The sequence below is a fragment of the Chamaea fasciata genome, unplaced genomic scaffold, assembly GCF_029207755.1.
Source record: "Chamaea fasciata isolate MVZ Bird 193981 ecotype frontalis unplaced genomic scaffold, bChaFas1.0.hap1 SCAF_7, whole genome shotgun sequence".
In the NCBI taxonomy this organism is placed as follows: domain Eukaryota; kingdom Metazoa; phylum Chordata; class Aves; order Passeriformes; family Sylviidae; genus Chamaea; species Chamaea fasciata.
Window position 1 is genome coordinate 40681146 of NW_027094092.1, and position 17834 is coordinate 40698979.

General features: G+C 46.0%; 1 protein-coding gene across 4 annotated transcripts; it reads left to right on the forward strand.

Annotated features, from left to right (window-relative positions):
• Positions 1 to 287: 287 nt before the first annotated feature.
• Positions 288 to 17802, forward strand: VASH1 (vasohibin 1). Of its 4 annotated transcripts, XM_066188550.1 has the most exons (10): positions 288 to 718; positions 5572 to 5660; positions 6706 to 6762; positions 7805 to 7879; positions 8862 to 9243; positions 9650 to 9762; positions 10357 to 10560; positions 13798 to 13911; positions 17315 to 17420; positions 17643 to 17802. In XM_066188550.1, the coding sequence occupies exons 1-7, from the start codon at positions 458 to 460 to the stop codon at positions 10427 to 10429; spliced, it is 1050 nt and encodes a 349-aa protein (XP_066044647.1). In that variant the 5' UTR covers positions 288 to 457; the 3' UTR covers positions 10430 to 10560; positions 13798 to 13911; positions 17315 to 17420; positions 17643 to 17802. The 4 variants fall into 4 exon arrangements, with proteins under 4 accessions (XP_066044647.1, XP_066044648.1, XP_066044646.1 ...); XM_066188551.1 differs by lacking the exons at positions 17315 to 17420; positions 17643 to 17802 and adding an exon at positions 14519 to 15421; XM_066188549.1 differs by lacking the exons at positions 17315 to 17420; positions 17643 to 17802 and having other exon boundaries at positions 13801 to 15421.
• The last annotated feature ends 32 nt before the right edge of the window (positions 17803 to 17834 follow it).

The following is a 17834-nucleotide window of genomic DNA, read 5'->3' on the forward strand; positions in this document are numbered from 1 at the left end:
GGTGGGCGCACGCCGAGAGCCGGCCCGGGGCGGAGCAGGGAGGAGGGGAGCGGCGCCCGGCGCGGCCCAGCCCCGCCCCGCCCCGCCCTGCGCGGGGCTTTGTTCCCCCGCATGCAGCCCCCGCCCGGGAGGCGGTCGTGCCCGCCCGCCCCGCGGAGCGCCCGGGAGGCGGCGCGGCGGGGGCGCCCCGGCGGCAGGCCCGCCCCGCGCGGTGCCCGCCGTCACTGCCGCGGGCGCTCGGGCCGCCGGCGCCTCCCCCGCCGCGGCGGCGGCCTGATGCGGCACCCGGCACCGCCCCGCCCGGCTTTTTCTCCCCTTCTCGCGGCGAGCGCTCCGCTCTGATATCTCCGGGGGCGAGGCGGGGGCGGTGACGCCCCGCGCCCGGAGCGCCGGCCATGCGGGGCGCGGCCCCCGGCGGCCCGGCGGCGGGCGGCAGGCGCTGAGTGCGGGCGCGGCGATGCCGATGCCGGGGGGCGACGGGGCCGCGGCGGCCAGGCAGCCCCCGTCCGGAGAGGCGGCGGCACCGCGGGACGAGGAGCAGCAGGAGGAGGAGGGCGAGGAGGATCTTCGCGACGGCGGCGTCCCCTTCTTCGTCAACCGCGGTGGGCTGCCCGTAGATGAGCCCACCTGGGAGCGGATGTGGCGGCATGTGGGCAGGATCCACCCCGAGGGGGACCGGGTGGCGCAGAGGATCCGGGGCGCCGCCGACCTGCCCAAGGTGAGAGCCCCCTCCCCACCCCGGGGCTGGTGCGGCGCGGGGTCCCAGCGGAAGCGCCCGGGCCGGACCGTCCCCCACAGGGCGGACGAAGGGAAGGGGGGAACGGCGGCATCCCGCTGGGAGGAGGCGCCCGCTTGTCCCCTTAGGAGGCCGGTCACTCCGGCTCGGGAGCGATCCCTCAGATAAGCGGTCCCCGGGACTGCTCTTGCCGGCAGCAAAGCCACGCTCTAACTCGGAGTGCGAGAGGGTGTCTGCGGGGCTCTGCCCTCTCTGGTGCGCCAGCAGCACCCTCTTCTGCGGCCTTGCTGGAAAACGGACTTCAGGTAGCTGATGTGTGAGCGGCCTGGAGGGGGAGGAGGGGAATGGGCAATGCCTGAAGAGAAACACTGGATAAATGTTGCAAAGATGAGAGTTAGAAGAGTCCAAATATTTGAGGTGGTGGATTGAGGCAGGCGGAGGTGAGCCTTGGAACCTGAAGACATTCGATTTAGGTACAGTTTCCCACACCAAAAGGCATTCTGGAACAGAACTGTGTCTGTCAAAGAAGATTTTTGATGCCAAGCATTTTAAGAGGAGTTAGCAAACGCTTGCAGAGCTTATTGTTGGTGTAGGGTCAGATGTGATTTTCAAGCACGTTTCTGGCCTTGCTGCAGAGAACTCTACAAAAAGAGGAACCACTGACCATTTCACTGAGCCTTGTACCATACTGAAGCATTTCAATGTGAATTCTTGTGATTGTTGCCATCCGTATTGCATCTCAGCTGGAGAAAAACCTCTCCCTTTTATTGGCATACTGTGAACAAAAGACACTGCTAACATTTGGTGTGTCACTCCACTGGCGGGCTATAAGAGTATTCCCATCACTCTAATAGGGGATATTCAGATGCAGAAAGATGAAGTTTTTTCATCTCAGGCTTTTTTAGGAAGGACTTACCTCCTTGGAAAGGTAATTTGAAGTATGGAAGAACATGCTATTATTTAGCACACAGACAATTCATACTGCTTTCCATGAGGAATTCTGGAGAAGCATGTGATACAACATCCTTTGTGCAATAAAGTCATAGGCATCTGTGGCAGCAACTGGAACAAATCCTGAGTCCTGATTACAGTCCCTATTCTAACCCCATTAGACTTTTCCTTCCTTTTCAGATTTCCTTCCTTTCCTCTGACTTTGTCCTGGGCCTAGGTAAAGGCTGAAAACATGCTTCAGATCATTCAGAACACACACTACCTAATTTCCTAACCATAAGGACTGATTTGGCCAAAAAAAGGTGAGGGAAATGGAAGAAGCAAGCTGACAAAAAATACTCCAGAGAATGACAGGGAGGGGGGAAAATACAGTGTTCAGTCCCTTGTTTTGGTCTTATGTGAAGAATTTCCAGTGTTCTCACTTTATAGTCTTCATCCAAGAGGGTTACAGTTAGGGGACACAAGTGGTCTGAGCTCTTGCAATAAGAGGCAAAACTTGGCTGTTTTGTTTTTGGGGGTTGTTGGGTTTTGGGTTGCTGAGGGGTTTTTTTGCATCTGCTAGCACCCCTGGGAATTCAGCACTCTGCCATCTGAGATCCCATTCCCAAGCTCATTCTGCTTATATCTGGGAGGATACTGGTATTCAGGAAACCACAAGGATGGATGAGCTCTGTTTCCTTAGCTCCTTCTCCCCTATAGGGATGTATATTTTCTTTCAGAGCTGCTTATTGCCACTTGTCTCTGTGCTATAAGTTTCTTTGAAAGGCTGGTGCAACAGATGAGAATCAGGGCAGTGAGTGTACTCTGCAAGGCTGAGTCTTTTGAAAAGCCAGGGTTGTCTCCATGTGCTGGAGGGTGAATAGTCCTTTTTAGGTGTTGGGAATGGGACAGTGACTTGACTACTCCAAAATTTTGTCCATGGATCATAGCCAGCATTGGGTGTTTTGGGGGAAATAACACTCAAAGAAGCTGTCAATAAACTAAAATACTATAAAATGATGACTGGAGGAGACTTTGATTAGACACGTTTACAGATCAGCATCAGGGGCTGTGTCTCACTGGGGTTTGAGACCTCAGAGAGCTCTTCTAGTCTCTCGTTCCTTCCAGTAGACTTGGGGTGAGTGGGCATCAAGTGAGTAGGCTTGAGAGTGTCACTCTCCTGTAGGTTGTGTTCTTTCCAGCAACAGGGTGTGGTATTGCCTTGCTTCAGGCTGCTGGAACCACCAAATGGGTCCATGCTGGAAGTACGAAGTGATGTGTGCTTGGCTCATAAAGAAATTATGGCTTTTAAATGGTGATGGTTAGGAGGGCAAAGACAGGAAGAGCTGCATCTAATGGATTCAGACCGAGAGAACCAGAGAAAACAATCTATTTTCTTCGTCAGGCTCTCAACCAAGTATGATATTGCTCCTGTTTTATTTGCAGAAGGAAGAGTAGGGAGGTGCCTGGATACACATAAGTGCTGTAAGAGAAACTGTTGCTCTAAACTAGGCTGGCCAGAAGAGCACCTCTGTGATACCACTAAGGGTGGAGCTTTGCCTGTGCCTCACTCCCATCTGCCTTTCCTCACATACAGCATGGCCCACTTAGTATAGAAAATCTTGGTTGTTCTCAGGATCCTCTTTCTAAAAGCAGAGTCTCAATCCCATGCATACAGACAGCCTGCCAGGGTGCATGAATCTAGAAGTGGGGTGATGCAGCTACTCCACACAAGTGATGAGGGATCAAGGGTGTGTTCATTTGGTCTACTAAGCCTGGCAGAGATTATATACTTTGGGAAATCTGGGCTCTCTTCCTTGCTCCCTCTCCAGCTTTCAGAATAGCTAAAGGGAAATCAAAATAGACCTGATTTCCCATCTTTTCTGTTATAAATAAATTCCTCTCAACTTTCTGAAGGACTGTGAAAACTATCTAATATTTATAGCTCTTTTGAGATGTGCAGTGGATGATGCTGGAGAAGAAAAAAATTGTTAGGATCTCTCATCCTGTCAGTGTGGAATTGAGGGATGGAGATCTTATTCCTCTCCTTCTGCTTCTATTGCCCTATTAAAATGCTATAGACCTGATGCAAAAAGAAACTGTAGCCCAGTCTGGGCTGCAGGCCCAGATCTGAGAGAGAGCACAGTGTACTTTCATCAGTTTAATTACTTGAGGTGCAGGAGGCTCTTCCACATTAACTAGTCCCCTGCTGAACTGATTGCCATTATGCTGCCTCAGTGTTGCATAGTCCTATGAGGAAAAGGAGATTTGGGGGTCTGTACTAGTAAAGGGAGGAGGAACTACCCAGAATCATTAGTCTGTGCTGTCAACATGCACTTAATCTGTCTGTCTTCATTCAAAAGCATGGAAGTCTCCATGCTGAAGAAATTAAACAAAGTTAACTAGTCAGCTTGCCCTGATTGTTACCTCTTTCGTTGTTTCTGCCTGGAAATTATTTCCTATGACTCAGTGTGTCAGCTCACAGCATCCAAACTGACTCAGCTTGTGCACTTCCAGAGATAGCTCCATTCCTGTGCCACTCTCTGGAGCCTTCCCTGCTCCTGCTGCAGCTGAACAAACCCTGTTTCGCATCTGCTCCCACCGTGCCTGTGCTGCCCCCTGTGAGTGAGGCAGCCCGAGCCTCTGCTTGATGCCAGAGGCAGCACCAGCCCATCTCAAGGTTACACAGTCTCTGGTCCTTGTACCGTGGGGGAGCACAAGCAGAATGCAACCCTGTGGCAAGCCAGGACAGGGAACTGATCTGGCTGAAAGCTACCCATGCTTGCTGGCTCAGCTTTCAGCTGCTCCAGGTGCCTGACCTGGTTCACCAGTCATTTGTACCGACACAGGACAGAAGAAGGAGGCATATGGAAATGAGTGGCCACAGAAATACATGTGAAGGGTGCACTAAGCAGTACCACTGGCTATGAAACCATGTCCAGCAGAGGCAGTTGTGCACAGCAGAGTGGAAGGCTCGAAGGAAGAACTGGCTCTGGCTCACTCCTTTATAGCTGTGGATAGGCCAGCTCTGGGGGAACTGAAATGTTAAAAGCCAAACAGCTGAGAAAATATGCAGTCTGATATTAGCAAGGTGCATGCAAGGCACGAGCTATCCTTCAGAGGGAAAATATTGGGCTGTTTCTCCAAGCCTGTCAGTCATCCCAAACTTATGTCTTCTCCTGTGGACAGGTCCTTTCTCTTTCCTTAGACACACTTTCTCAGCTGCTGACAAGACTACAGTTAACCCCTGTGGAGCAAATGGTGAAAATGGTGAGGGAAATCTGACTGGACCCATAAGGCTGAGGCCTCAGAATGGGACACCAGTTTGAAAGGTGAACATCCAGAAGTCATTCTCTGACCATGTAATTCAAAACACCAGACACTGCAGGGCAGGGAGTCATGCTGTCAAGCCTGTGTCCTAGTCAGTGCCAACTCCTCTGAAATGCCAGGAAGCAGTGAGGGACCTTACTACCCTTACTTGTTGGACTGTTCCACCCTCTGGTGGTTTTGGAAAACTCATTGTCCATTTTTGCCTCTTTTTTGTATTTTTGTCTCATGCCTTTCAGTTTCAATACTCAAATGAGGCCACGCTCCCTCAGACGATAGCTTTCCTTTCTCATATCTTGCCTTGTCTGTTAATTCTGTCTATTTCATCCAGCGTAACATTGCGTAAATGCAGGACCTTTTCACATGGTTTCTCTTGCAGCTCTGTGGTGATGCCTTATTCTGAATCCCTTCCCAACTTCCATTGTGGGAATAGAGGAATGTTTCCGGTGTGGTCACTTAGGGCAGCAAAAAGGGTCTGGTTTCAGAGGAACATGCTCCCTATAGCTTTGTGCCACTGAGATCAGCAAGAAGCTGGAGAGTTTTGGAAGTAGTGATTTACGTTCTGTTCCTCATTGCAGATTCCCATACCAAGTGTGCCTGTGTTCCAGCCATCCACCCCCATCCCTGAGCGCCTGGAAGCTGTACAGCGCTACATCAGGGAGCTTCAGTATCCTTTGCTGTTACCTTACTCACTGGTGTGATAACCCAGGAAGAAAGAGCAAGAGGACTTTCTTTACCTGGGACAAACAGAAAAGCTCCTTCTATTGTAGCTAGAGGAGAACTGAAACTTTTTCGCTGAAAACAGGAAGCTGGACTTGGGATAATGTTTTGTTTTGCTGCTCTGTTTCTTTTCTTTTTTTTTTGCCCAAGTTACCTTCTGGTTCTGTTCATTGCATGTAATAAATGGGCATGTTGTCAAAAGCCTTTCCCCACAACCCACTCTTGTCAGTGGCTTTACCGTAGTATTTCATTAAAAACACACATATCTGAGATCCTGACAGGCTACAGACTGTATCACCTCACTGTTGTCGTGAGTTGTGGTGATGGGCAAACTTTCTCAGGTCATCCTACTCAATCACTCTTCTCTGTCTAAACAACACTCAGCCACCCCGCCTTTGTGCACCTGTGGTATGCTGCCCCTTTATATGCAGAGCTGCCTGGGTGGCTGTGTTCTGGGAATGAGATTTCTCCATTCCTGTTGTGCTGGAGAGCAGGTATATGCCATGCAAACACTGATGAGATACAGATCTAGCTCTGGCTTCAGCTCTAATTCAAGGTAAGAAGGCTGACCTTTTGGCATCTTTCACCCATCCAGGGTGTTTGTGCTCTGGATTGGATCCCAGTCAATCTTAGAATAAGGTACCATGAATGTTCTATTGCTCCCTGTATTATGTGCAGATTGGAGCAGGAAGAGATTTATCAGACTACTCTGCCCTGGTAACTGGAAAACTGAGCAGAGCATGTGCTGTCAGGATGAACCTTTGGGAACTGGAGTGGAAACCTGTGTGTGGGGATGAGGAAGAAAAGAATTGACAAGGAAATACAGTGGAAGGAGGAATTATAAAAGGGAGAAATACAGGAAAGGGAGGTAGGGATTTTCTTGTGTTGCTGCTGCAATTGTGGGATCATGACTTTGCTGTGAGAATAGTAAATAACATGAAAGTCCTAACTCTACTTTCCAAGCTGCCAAGCCCTTAACTTCTTGCTTCTAGGTACAATCACACTGGGACACAATTCTTTGAGATTAAGAAGAGCAGACCTCTGACTGGGTAAGTGCTGGCAGCCTCTACAGTATTGAATCCTTTCTTTGTTGATGGAGCCCTGCTATACACACTGCTTTTTCTCCATCCCCTGCCCAAGATCTAGTGGCACTCAGGGCTTTTGGTACTGCAGCTGCATCCTGCTTTGGGTAACTTTATTGTTTGTTGCCTGGGGCATAGCTGGGCAGAGCTGTATCTGGTCTTTCTCAAGAAAGAGAGTAGTGAGGTTTTTTTGTCATGAATCCAGTAAACCAGAGATAATGTATTGCAAAAATGTGCATATTCTGCCTGTTTCTAATTGGGATGTAACTATATGAACTCTGAAATTAGGTCCTGCTCTACAAAAGCTTTGTGAAAGCCAAGTATCTTTACAGGTCTGACTTCATAGCTCCTGTGAGTGCCTCTGCAGAATCTAAGCTCAGTAAGCTTTTGGTGACTCATACTTTGCACAAGAAAGGGTATTCTCCTCACTGCAGATTTTGGGAACTGCTGTGCCCCAGAAGTTCCTGGCAGTGAGCACCTGATGTTTATTGACTCTCTTGAAGAGCTTATGGAGAATCTTCCTAGACTGGCTTCTTACTATTGGTCTAGTCCATAGATCTCCGTGAGTCTAAGTGCCTTGTTTTGTAATCAGTCCAATGTCTCCTCTGTGGTACTGACTGAACAGAGACTAGGATTAACGGCAGAGAAGGCAGCTTTATTGTCCTTGAGCCTAGTTTGGCAAGCACTGCTGGCTCTTGGTCCTTTAAGTGTTTTACTTATGGACACACTGATGCTATGGTCTCCCTGAGAATCCAGGTTGGCCAGTAAGCAGTTTTGCTGCAACCCACTGAAGTGAATTCCTTGGAAGCAACAACAGCATATGGCAGAAACCTGGTTTGGATTTTGTATCTTCTTAAAGAAGATACTTTGTTCTGTTCCCTGTGCTCTGTGGGCCACCCTCTCTCCTGGAAACCTACCTTACAAATACAGTGCAAAAGGGCTGAACTGGCCACATTGCATAGCACAAGCCCTCTAACTGTCCTCATCTTTCCCTTGTCCCACTCTGCAGGCTGATGGACCTGGCCAAAGAAATGACCAAAGAGGCCCTGCCAATTAAATGCCTGGAAGCTGTGATCCTGGGAATGTATCCTTTCCTCTTGGAGTTCTGCATGTCTGCCCATCCTTGTGTTTTTGCCTCTGCTCTCTTGCTTGTGACGCTTTGAGGGTGGTGATAATATTGTGACCAAGCCCCATATTTCTCTTTTTTCCTCCCAGTTCTCCCACAAAACCCCACCAATGAAATCCAAATCCAAGCAATTCTCTAAAGTACCAGAACTGGTCCTTTGGAGTTGCTCCTCCTTCACCAAGAAGGGTGGTGCTGCTCTAGTCAGCCATACAAGATAGTAAAAGATAAAAGAACATCTAAAGAGGAGCCAAAACACTAGCTAGAGTTAGGTCAGGAAATCCTTTGTGGATAGCAGTGTTCCCTTACTGCCTGCATGTGTTCTGCATTAAAATAACTTACGGATCCTCCCCAACTTCTAATTATGGTATATGTTACTTACTAGCTTAGGCAATACCTTTATTAGTTCTAGATATGTGTTATCTTTAGGTACACATCTTTCCTAGCTATCTTCCAGGTTTAGTTTGTGGTACTTGGGCTATAGTTTCTTCATGCACCTGGAGGGGCAGAGATGGTCAATGAATTGTTCAAAAGTGGAGGTTGGTGAGTTTTTATCCTGAAGGTGTATGAAACAGTAGCTAGTGGAAGACGTTAAAACAAACTGAGGAATAGTGCTGCAGTGTTAACAGTTTGGGAGCTATGGAATACAGTACACTTAAGGTGCTAGCATTGCAACTTCTGCATCACAGACCTGCATCAAAATTAACTTCTCTTTGTTGACTGTCTCCTTGAAGAGGCCAAGTCTGTTTTCCCCATAACCCAGATGAAAGTAGGGCAGCCTGCAATGAGCTGGGCTCTTGACCTGGAGAATAAATCCTGTCTATGTGATGCCTGAATCAATGGGGAGTCTGCTAAGCAGGCTGGGAGGGTCTGGAGCAGGTAGGATGTGTCTCGTCAGGAAACTGTTATCATCAGTTATTTCCTGAATAGTGACTGCTGTCAGTTACCTCACCAACAACATGACCACACTGGACCGTTTCCCCATCAGCTTCAAAACCCACTTCTCAGGGAACTACTTCCGACACATCGTGCTGGGGGTGAACTTTGGCGGCCGCTATGGGGCACTGGGCATCAGCCGACGTGAGGAACTTATGTACAAAGCACCTGTCTTCCGCACACTGAGCGAACTCATCTTTGACTTCGAGGAGGCCTATCGCCGCTGCTGGCACACTCTGAAAAAGGTGAAGCTGGGCCACTGTGTGTCCCATGACCCACACAGTGTGGAGCAGATTGAGTGGAAGCGCTCCATCCTGGATCTAGACAAGCTGAGCCGGGAAGACTTTCGCAAAGAGCTTGAGAGACATGCCCGTGATATGAGGCTGAAGGTAAGCAGCAAGGATGGAGTAAATCACTGCCACATCCACTGTCTTGCCTGGCTGCTGGTGTACTGGGGGAATGAAGTGACAGGAAACTGTCCTAGATGTGTGGAGTAGAAAGTGAATTGGAGGCTGGGGCCTCTTTCTTACTGACTACCACCCACTGTATACAAGCTGGTCCCCTAATGGATGCTCATGCAGTGCTGCAGTTGTGATTAGGTTGGACTGTATACAGTCCTTGGAGCCATAGCTGTCACTGTAACTTTTTTTTTCTGGCTTTTGCATTTTTGATGCACTTGCCTTGTCTTTTTGTCTTTTTTTCCCATATAATAAATTATTGTTGGTTTTTGTGGGTTTTGTTATTACTCATATTGATTTTCTCCTCATGTAGCTCTTAATTTTATTTTTCTGGCAGATTGGGAAAGGAACTGGACCACCATCTCCCACCAAGGACAGAAAGAAAGATGTCTCCTCCCCACAAAGAGGTCAGGCCAGCCCACATCGGCGAAACAGCCGTGGGGACCGACGGTGAGTGTGGCTGCTGGGCAGGAGACCTATCTAGAACATCTGTTTTGCTCAGACTCCAGCTTGCTGTTTGGTTTTGAATCCTTCTGGTGTCCTACTGCACTCCTTTAGAACAGTGGGTATTTCTCTGACCTGCAGTAGCATTCTTCTGTAGTCAGTACCATTGTGAGTTTATCATTGCTTAGGGAGTTGAAGGGACAGCTGGGGCTTTTTGCTTACTTGTTTTGGCAGGGAGGAGGAAGGCAGCTCAGACAGGCAATGATGTTGGTAGCTGACTTTAAACCTTATGCGTGGGTCTGAGCTCCGGTGTCTCACAGACCTGTGCCTCAAAGAGATTCCAAAAAATATTCTGCTGTCAGCAAGATTGTTTTCCTGATAATAACCTGGGGTTCTAGAGTGGACCTCCTGCTTCCTAACTTGCATTCTGTTCTGTTGAGATCATTGGGAGAATTACTGGAGGCTGCAGAATAGTCATGTCCTCAGTAGTGCAGGATCAGTCTGAAGCTCTGTGTACTTTTTCCTATGCTGCTATCTCTATGTGCAGCATCACCTGACTGAAAATAGTTTCTGAAGAGTTATTACCCTCTTTGCTCACAGGCCATCTGGTGAGAAGAAGCCTGCCGATCCCAAAGCCATGCCAGACCTCAATGGGTACCAGATCCGGGTGTGAAGAAAGCTGTGCCTTGTGTGCCTGGCTCCACGGACTTCTTGCTGGCCACAGTTGGGACCTGGATCCACCTGCAGTGATTCTGACAAATGGGACAGGGGAGTGGGAGCAAAAGAGAGTGCTGATTTTCCCAGGTACTTACTAGTGGGCCAGTCCCAGAGCTGGATCCCATGGGTCCCAGAGGATTCGCCTGCCTGTTTCTGGGAGAGGTGACCATCTTAATTCACTTAAGTATTTTTTAAAAAAAAAAGAGAAAAAAAAAAACAAGAAAAAAATTTCTGTGCATTAGTGGGAGTTTGCTTCAGAAAGAATATGAAGTGAGTGGTGTCAGTGGACTTGCTATCTTTGCCTTGACAGCGAGTAGATGAAACATCTTGTCAACAGTACTTCTTCCCTGTCTGTACAGAAGTCTTCAAGCCCTGCAAGGTCTGCAGGGCTGAGGAAGAAGTGATGCTGGAATGGGATGACCCTGAATCTTGTACAAAAACTCCTGGTTTTGTCATTATAAACACTTTGTTTATCATTGCTCTTGTGAGAGATAGGTCTGAATTTGCTCAGCCTGATTTATTGACCATACAAAGTCTTCTCATCCAGAAAAAACACATCTTGTATGTTTAGTCCTGCCTATTTCAATGCATTGCATTGTCTCTGAGGGGGTAGACAGTGGAATGGTGGTGAAATGTTGCTGTAGGTCCTTTGGTGGTTGAGTAGATCAGGATATGCCTATACCACTGCTACAGGAAAACAGGCATAGAGAACCTCAATTGTTCCAGCAATGGAGATGTGGCAGATGGGGGCTGGTGGAAAACCTGAACTTCGCATCATCTCTTCATCAGCCTTCTCTCTATTAACTTCTAGTGGCTGCTTCTCAGAAAGCTTGTGGCAGGCACTTCAGCCACTGAGGTACAAGTTTTAAGAGTAAATAGTTAAAGAAGGATGTAATCATGTGAACAGGTTTTACAAGTATTTTCTCCTTTCCACAAGCCTCTTGCTCCTTCCTCTCTGTAGTATTAGTGCCAGGGTTACATACACCTGTTTGTGAGAAGCTCTGCTCAAGGAAATTGCAGCTGCTTTCCTGACAGCTCACCCTGGAGCCTCCTGAAAGCAGTTCCTCACCCCAGTGCCAGATCTGCCTCTTTGGACAGCTGCAGTATGTAACAGCACTTACACTAACCTTCCCCAAAGGGCTAGGCTGGGCCTTTCTGCCATTTCTGGCCTTGACTTCCTATGCTCCTTTTGAGCGAGTGTTGTACTACTGATTAAGTAGTGTAATGCTTGTCAGAAATCTGGAGTGTTGTCAGACCTCTCTATTTGAGGGCTAAGGCATGGGAACAGTAGGATTTCTAGAATCCAGAACAGTATGGTCTTAAAGTGATTTGGATGTGTGGATCTAGGGGATGCAAAAACTGAGCTTGGGAGTGGGAGTATCCTGGAGAGAAACAGTCTTGTTTTATCACAGCACTGAGAATGAGCTAAACTTTCTGAAATACTACATATTTAATTTTGTTAGAACTGGGCCTATCCTTTCCTTCTTTCTTTGTTAGAAACATGGTGGAGCTTAGCTCTACTAGTTTTTTTGTTGCAGTATTCCTGTGGCACATCCTCCTAATAAGCAGAGCTATTTTGGTGGCAGTGAATGGGTACTTAACCCCAAACAAATCAGCTCTTCTGCCCAGTTAAAGCAGTTAATCCTCGAAGCACCACCCACAAGTGATTTAACTCACGCCTTACAGGTTCCTAATTGTACATCCTTAACTGTGATGTAACTTGCAAGGAGAATCCATACCACTGCAGTCGGTCCTTCCAATCTTCCTCTGTAGTCTGTACTTTTCTGCTGTGCTGTACAGCCAGGAGGAGAATCTGAAAGGAGGTGGCAGAACTTGCTGCTGAGCTAAGAGAATCCAGAAGAGGATGCCAGTTTCCACCTGTCCACTACCTTATATTCCAGCTACATGCAACAATTTAAGTTAACAGCAGCAGTGAGCCAAGCACCCATTGAATATGTCCTTTGGTCATTTTTGTGTGGCTGTAAATTAACATATTTAGTGTGTGGATGCTAATGATGATGTTAGCTGTAAAGGCACCACAGTTACCTGTAAATAATATGGGCCACTTGGAAGCCACAAACTGCCTTTGCATAATGTTTGCTATGCAGCAGACTGAAAGTTCAGGTGCCACTGTGAATCATATGATAAATACAAGCAGCAGTCAGCAAGAGGAGACTGACTGTCAGGTATTATTAAAGTGGATGAAATCCAGAATTTTAAAAAAATTGTAAAAGATGCCTAGAATGCATCTTCACCATGACTTTGTTTAGTCGATTGGTTAGTTAATTCAGAGTAACTGGAGACCTCTTGAGAATAATTAGTAGTTTAATACAAAGAACATTGAATAACTGGACAGACTTGAGCTTTTTTAGATGGAAAGGGGAAATGTGGGGGTGGGAGGAAGACTTTAAAACAGATGGGACAAGTGAGGGGTCAGCTGCAAGTTAATGATGCTTTCTTGAGAGCAGGGTAACAGGAGTGTTCAGCAGTGTTAGATGACCAAGGCAGAATGGCTTAAAACAAAATGCTTTGTTTGACTTTGTAATTAAGTGCTTTCCTGCAGGATATAACTGAGGCCAATAGCTTAGAAAACCAAAGGAAATGGATGTTTAAGATATGAATGACAGGTAGAGTTCAAGGTCTCTTAATCCTCAGCTGCAGCTAGACAAGAACATCCTCTTTCAAGATTTAGTTGCACAATTATATACATTAGGAAGTGTTTAATTCTTTGCTTGTATCTAATGTTGATAAACTTCTCAAGATGGACACATGAGCAGACAAATGCCCTCTGTTAGAGTTAGTATTTCAAGCCCTGTGCTGTGTTTCTCTGTGTTGTAGAATTCCTGCTCCTTACTGTTTCGGTATCGCCAGTTTAGCAGATGGTACAAGAAACTGGAAAAGGACCCTTCTTGCTCCCCCCATCTTTGTAACAGGATGGATCACTTCAATACAAAGCTTTGCTTCCTTCCTAACAAACAAGACAAACATCCTTGCATGACAGAGAGGATTAATGCAATCTAGCTTTATGCTGTAAGAAACCTGAGGGTACAGTGCAAGACAAACTTTAGCACTTCGGCTTCTTTCCACCCCCATCTACTTGGTTTGGTTTCTGGTCTGTCTGCCTTTATTAGGAAAAAAGGCTGGTGATGAGAGTCTTTTTCACTTCTGCAGGCTTAAGAGCTACAGAGAAGGAATGACAATGTAACTCATACTCTTTTAGTGTCTGCAGAACAAGATGGATCTCAAGGAGTCCTACTAATTTTTTAATGTTAAATATGAATAGGGTTGCTCATGTAGTTCTGTGATGTAAATTTCACTGTTCAGTAGGTCTCACCTGATGTCTGTTCTGGAGTACAAGTCCTGTGAAGTCTGTGGAAAGGAACCATGTTTGTACACTAGGAATGGATGGACACTGCCTGCATTGTATGTAAAGCTGAGGTGAGCTTTGAAAGACTTCAACAAATGCTGACCTATTGAACTATTGAACTATTGAACTATTCTAAATGTAATGCAAACCTTGAAAGAAGAGCCCCTCTTTATACTTTCATGTAGACAAGTCCCTTGATACCTAGCCAACTGCAATTTTTTTAATGGGGAGATTCATTAGGGAGCAAAACTTTCTGTTACAGCATCACTCTGATTCAAACTCTGTATATTAAAAAGCAGGGCTGGGTGTCCATCAGTCTGTGACACACTAGCCTTTTTTTTTTTTTAACTGGTAGAAACTAAAGAGTCTTTAAGAACTTGAGGTGTGTTAGCAAGTGTTTTAGGTGGGAGTAGAGTGCTTTTTTTTTCAGTTACTGTTTTACCTGTGAGCCAGGGTATGGGTCAGTACATAGTACCCTTGGATCTATCAGAATAAATTACTCCAGAACTGTAGTTGAAACATAGTTTCTGTTCACATAGTAGCTGTGTTGCTGTTTTCAAATCTGATCAACAGGATGTATTTTAAGTATTTCAGGTGAAAGCCTTAATCGGGTGCCTGCCCCCTAAGGTAGGCTCATATGTGGTGTTTATAGACTGGAACATGACTGACTGTCCTTAGAATTTCAGAGTTTGCTCTAACGAACAGAAGAAAGCTCGTTTGCCAAAGGGCAAGAGTGTGGATTAGACTGGCCTGACCTTGCTCCAGTGGCTCTGGCTTATCACTTCAGGTGGCTGCTTACTACCTGCATCTTCTGAGTGAAGTATTTCAAGTGGTCCTGATGATCAAACAGTAGGTATAGGCAGGGGGTGTCCCAGGTGTACTGTGTGTGCAAGTCTGGCTGAAATAACACCACACATTCCAGTGGCCTTGCACTGTTGTCCTGACAACATTTAGACCTGCATTATGGATTTATAATTTCACTTAACAAAGCAAGTGCTATTCTGGCTTGATGTTTGCTCTCCCAGAGCAAGGTGGAGATGGCCCCTCTACAGCCAAGCTGAACTCCTTAGGGAATTTAATATTTTTGTGTGTCTTCTGAGCAGGCGTTTACTTGTATCACAGCCACTCTCCTTCAGTGGTGCCCCGGCCCTTTCTGCTCAAGGGCAACTCAGTGTAGGCCCAGAAGGCTACTGAATCCCCCATAATCTCTGCAGAGCAGAGTTTCCCTCCAGGTCAGGGTTGAGAAGGTGCTAGTGGGACCAGAGCGGTCCCCTTCCATGCACATCAGTATTCTACTCCAGCACTGATAGGGTGCTCCAAAACCATTTACATCTTTATCACTGGTACAGCTCAGAACTAAGAAATGGAAAGTTTCTTTCTTTAAGAACAGTATCATGTGTGTCTTTTTGTAATTAATCAGTGTAGTTCTGTGTTCTTACGTAGCCAACACAGAATTTTTATTTAGATTTAGTTTTTACTGCACTTCCCATAGCCCTCATGTTGATACTTCTTCCGGCTTCCTTTGACACTTAGACAATAAAATTCCCTCTGTACTGCTCTCAGCTTGTGCAGAGAAAACAAGTTGTCTGTACTGTCCTTCTTTCTGCTTTGAACCTTCCCATTACATGTCAGAGAAGTCAAAGGGACAGCCTTGAGTGATGGTATCAGGCAAATTATGTAAAGATGTCCTGTACTTGCTACACCAATGGACATGGAAGAACCCTCATCCTCCTTTAATCATCTGAACAGGTGAGTATGTCTGTGCACACAGAGGCAGTGTGTGTATGTAATGTGGCTGTTTAGCAAAGGCCAGAATTCACATTTTCCTCTTGAATTGCCATCAGTCAGGCTGGATGGGAAAAAAAAATCAATGCAGGCAGCATCAAAAATTTCAGTCTTACAGTACTGTAACAAATAATACTGTAAGGGTTAATACAAACCTCTTCCTGCACTGCTCAATTCTTCAGTGTACAATTAAGTCTCCTTCCTGGCCTGAAAAGCAATTCTGCTCAAAGTCTGTGTTTAATGACCCTCCAGACTAATGACCTCACCAGGACTTCTCAAGACAAATGCTGGGTTAATAAAGGACAGTCAGCTGCAAGATTCAGTGCAAGGATCCCCAGCAAGGGGATCCAACTTTATTCAGGCTATCATCTTTCAGGCATAACATACCCCTTCTCTCTAGGGAAATGAGTAATAGCTGGGACCAGGGCCAGGATGTAGGCGAGCCTACAGTGAGTATAGGAAAGGAATAAACATTCTCTGACCTGTTACTCCAAAGAGAAAGGCACATGCAATAGTCCATCTTAGCCAAGTTAATTATATGAACAGCTTTTGCCCTGAGGGAAAACAATTGCACAGTTCTAAACATCTACTTCAGATGCTTGCTTGAAAACACCATGTCTTACAGATTTTGCTTTAAATCAGGTAAATCCTATATCCTCTATGAATGTATAGATCAGGGTGATTGCTAGACAGTGGAGTGAGAACAGCAAAAATGTGATGTGACCACAGACTTTCTGCTCCCTCTTACATGAGGCTTTTCCTCTGCTACTGGTTGTTCCTGCAATTTTAGGTCTTCAAGTCAGTTAGAGATGATACTACTTGAACTTTAAGTGGAAAATCTTTATTGTGGGAAGGATAAACAATATGTTGAAGCAGAAAATTTTAAAAAAAACAACAACAACCAAAAAAAAAAAAAAAACAACAACAAAAAAACCCCCACCCCATACCCTGTCAGTTTTTACACTGACAGGCCCAAGACTTAAGGCTCTCACATGTCTAAAAGCACACAGAAATTCATTCATGAGAGAGTGAGACTGAGCCTTAAGAGCACTATTCATGCAGAGGCTGCAGGATTATGTCAGGCAAAGGCATATGGCATGCTGTGGATAGTAAGCCATTACAGAATTAATTCAGCCAGGTTTGCTTTCCTGGATTATATTTTTATTTTGGCAAAGAGCAAGTGCCATCCTATCTCTAACCTCATTTTACGAGAGGAAAGGAGGAGAGGCATAACTCTAGAATAACTACGGCATTCATCTACTCCCAGTTCAAGAGCAGCTCCAGACACTGGCCAACAACTGAATATATAGAATAAATGTAAATAGAAGACTTTGCATCCAGAAAGAAAAGAACGAAAAACTGAATAAAATTGCTAAGGCTTGAAGCCAAGTGTTTTGGGGTTTTTTGGGGTTTTTTTTTCCTTTTTTTTTTTTTTTTTGGTGTGTATAAATTAAAGACTGGATGGAACAAATGCATCTTTTGTTGTAGCACAAGCCAGTGTGTAGCCTAGTCCTCCCATTTGCCAAACTCAGACCTTGAAAGCTGCTGTTTGTCTTATCAAAGTGACAAAGAATTTTTCAGCCATTATACAAGAGCACAAGCATGTACAGTCTAAATCTGAAAGAAAATAAATTATTTTTAAAATAAATAAAAAGAAAAATAGCTTCAAGACTACAATGACCTTTTCAGTGGAAGCTGGAGGATAACTTGACAGAAGGAGCCAAACGTTTACAGCTGACGAAAGGACTTAGAGGCATGCCAGCTGTTAAATCTGTCATCTTGGTTATTGTAACAGGTGAGTTCTCTTCAGAAACTCAGTTATCACACTTAGAAACACAATGCAGTATATTCAATTCAGCTTGTGCATTTCAGCTTGACAGTGCTATGGGAAGCACTACAGGCCAGGCAGCTACAGTCTGGTAAGAAGCAGGTCACAGCCAGCAATTCAATTAGTCTGCACAACAGGAAGCCTGAAAGGAGATGGTATCCCACTAACGCCTGTGTGCTCCCCCTTTAGGTAAGCAACAAAAGGGTTCATCTGCATTTGGATGACCCATGGATACGTCTGCAAATTTCTAAAGAGTACATCCAATAAATGTTCAATACTGAGGTGGTGGCAATGGAAGCAGATACTGGACTCTAGCAACACCCTGCTCTGCAGACTGTTGTTTGCCAACACCATCATCAACACATCATTAAGAGCAGGACT